The 1,658-nt window shown below is 45.2% G+C and overlaps 1 protein-coding gene across 1 annotated transcript in view; it reads left to right on the top strand.

Moving 5' to 3' along the window:
• Positions 1–1,658, top strand: part of Got1 (glutamic-oxaloacetic transaminase 1) — a 22,967-nt gene extending 21,309 nt beyond the window's left edge. Inside the window, exon 9 of the mRNA XM_005352320.2 lies at positions 850–1,658. Coding sequence (XP_005352377.1) covers positions 850–989 — 140 coding nt within the window. The 3' untranslated portion in view covers positions 990–1,658. The remainder of the gene's footprint in view (positions 1–849) is intronic.

Genomic DNA, 1,658 nt, shown 5'->3' with positions numbered 1-1,658 from the left:
GTAAGGGCTAGAGCTAAAGGGCCAAGCGGTGATTAAATGAACACAGTGTCCGTGTAATTATTTCGGGTAGAGCTAGCCATGTGGGCGGCCGTGTGCCGGGACGCAGCCCGCCGCTCCTATTTCTACATCCTTGGTCATGGGGTCTGGGTAGTTTCTCAGCCTCTTGGTTCATTCACATGCCATTTGTCAATATGTCCTGGTGGGCTCCTGTCACATGTATTGTGACATGAAATACTGAATGGGGGTTGTTAATGGTCTAAGCAGCCAGCCTGGGGAAGACACAAAGCTGGTCGTGTAACCAGTTCCTATCAATATACTGTCTTATGTCTGATGGTTATTCTCAATGGGCAGACTTACGTCTGATGGTTATTCTCAATGGGTAGACTTATGTCTGGTGGTTATTCTCGATAGGCAGACTTATGTTTGGTGGTTATTCTCCATGGGCAGACTCTCAATGGGCGGACTTATGTCTGATGGTTATTCTCCATGGGCAGACTCTCAATGGGTGGACTTATGTCTGATGGTTATTCCCAGTGGGCGGACTTATGTCTGGTGGTTATTCTCTATGGGAAGGCTGTCTAATGTGCAGGATCTGGTTGGGGGGTAGTCCCAGATTCACAGCTACTCTTCTGTTATAGTCATATTGTGAACACCCTGAAAACTGGACATTAAGTACTGACAAGTCTTTCAGGATCTAATAAGTAGCTTTCTATTTGCTGATTGGACAAAGGACAAAGTAGCTCCTTTTGTTTAGCTTGTCTATGTTAAAAGGGGTAGAGTGCCACTGTGCTGTGGTCTCTGGATATCCACAACTTAACTTACCACTCTGCTCTCCTGTCTTCTTTACAGCCAAGCAGGTTGAATATCTGGTCAACGAGAAGCACATCTATCTGCTGCCGAGCGGTCGAATCAACATGTGCGGTTTAACCACCAAAAACCTAGATTACGTCGCTACCTCCATCCATGAAGCCGTTACCAAAATCCAGTGAAGAAACCCCACGTAGTCCACACCACCAAAGCGGTTCTGTGTCACGTCTTCCCTGCCTGCGCAAACCTAGTTGTCCATATCCTGGATTAGAGATGGCCGTGGTGAGGCAGCCGCCGCTGGCCCCACGTGAAGAAGACAGTTCTTGAAATGAACTGGAGGCTTCCAGGGGATTAGAGCCTTTTAGAAACCAGAGTAAATCAAAGTTATTGAAGAATAAAACGTACTTTGCTATGAGATGTAGTTCCCTTGCCTTCCTCTAGCATTCTGCAGGAGTGCTGCGCATGGAGCCGTGGGCTTCTGCGTGTTGCTTGACTCTGTACAAAGTCCAGTCCCAAAGATCACGCTGTCTGAGGAGCCGGGTGTGACTGTGGGTATCGGCTGGGGCATTAAAACCTGTCATCTTCACCCAGAGTCTCTTGTCTCCCTGATCTTTCTGCATGATTGTGTCCCTAGTCTGAGACATTAGTTCTTTTGTTTTTGTTTTTTGTTTTTAGGCAATTATGGCAAATATTTACATCATGATACACAGATGGATATACATATTTAATTGAAATAAAAGTCTCACTAAATGGTATTGCTCTTGTGATACGTAGCACCTTGTGATATTTTCTTAGTCTATTCTGTTGTGTTCTGTTTCATTTAAAAAAATAAAAACACTTGTCAAGACACA

The sequence above is a fragment of the Microtus ochrogaster genome, chromosome 8 (genome assembly GCF_000317375.1).
Source record: "Microtus ochrogaster isolate Prairie Vole_2 chromosome 8, MicOch1.0, whole genome shotgun sequence".
Taxonomy (NCBI): domain Eukaryota; kingdom Metazoa; phylum Chordata; class Mammalia; order Rodentia; family Cricetidae; genus Microtus; species Microtus ochrogaster.
This window is presented reverse-complemented; position numbering and strand designations above follow the sequence as displayed.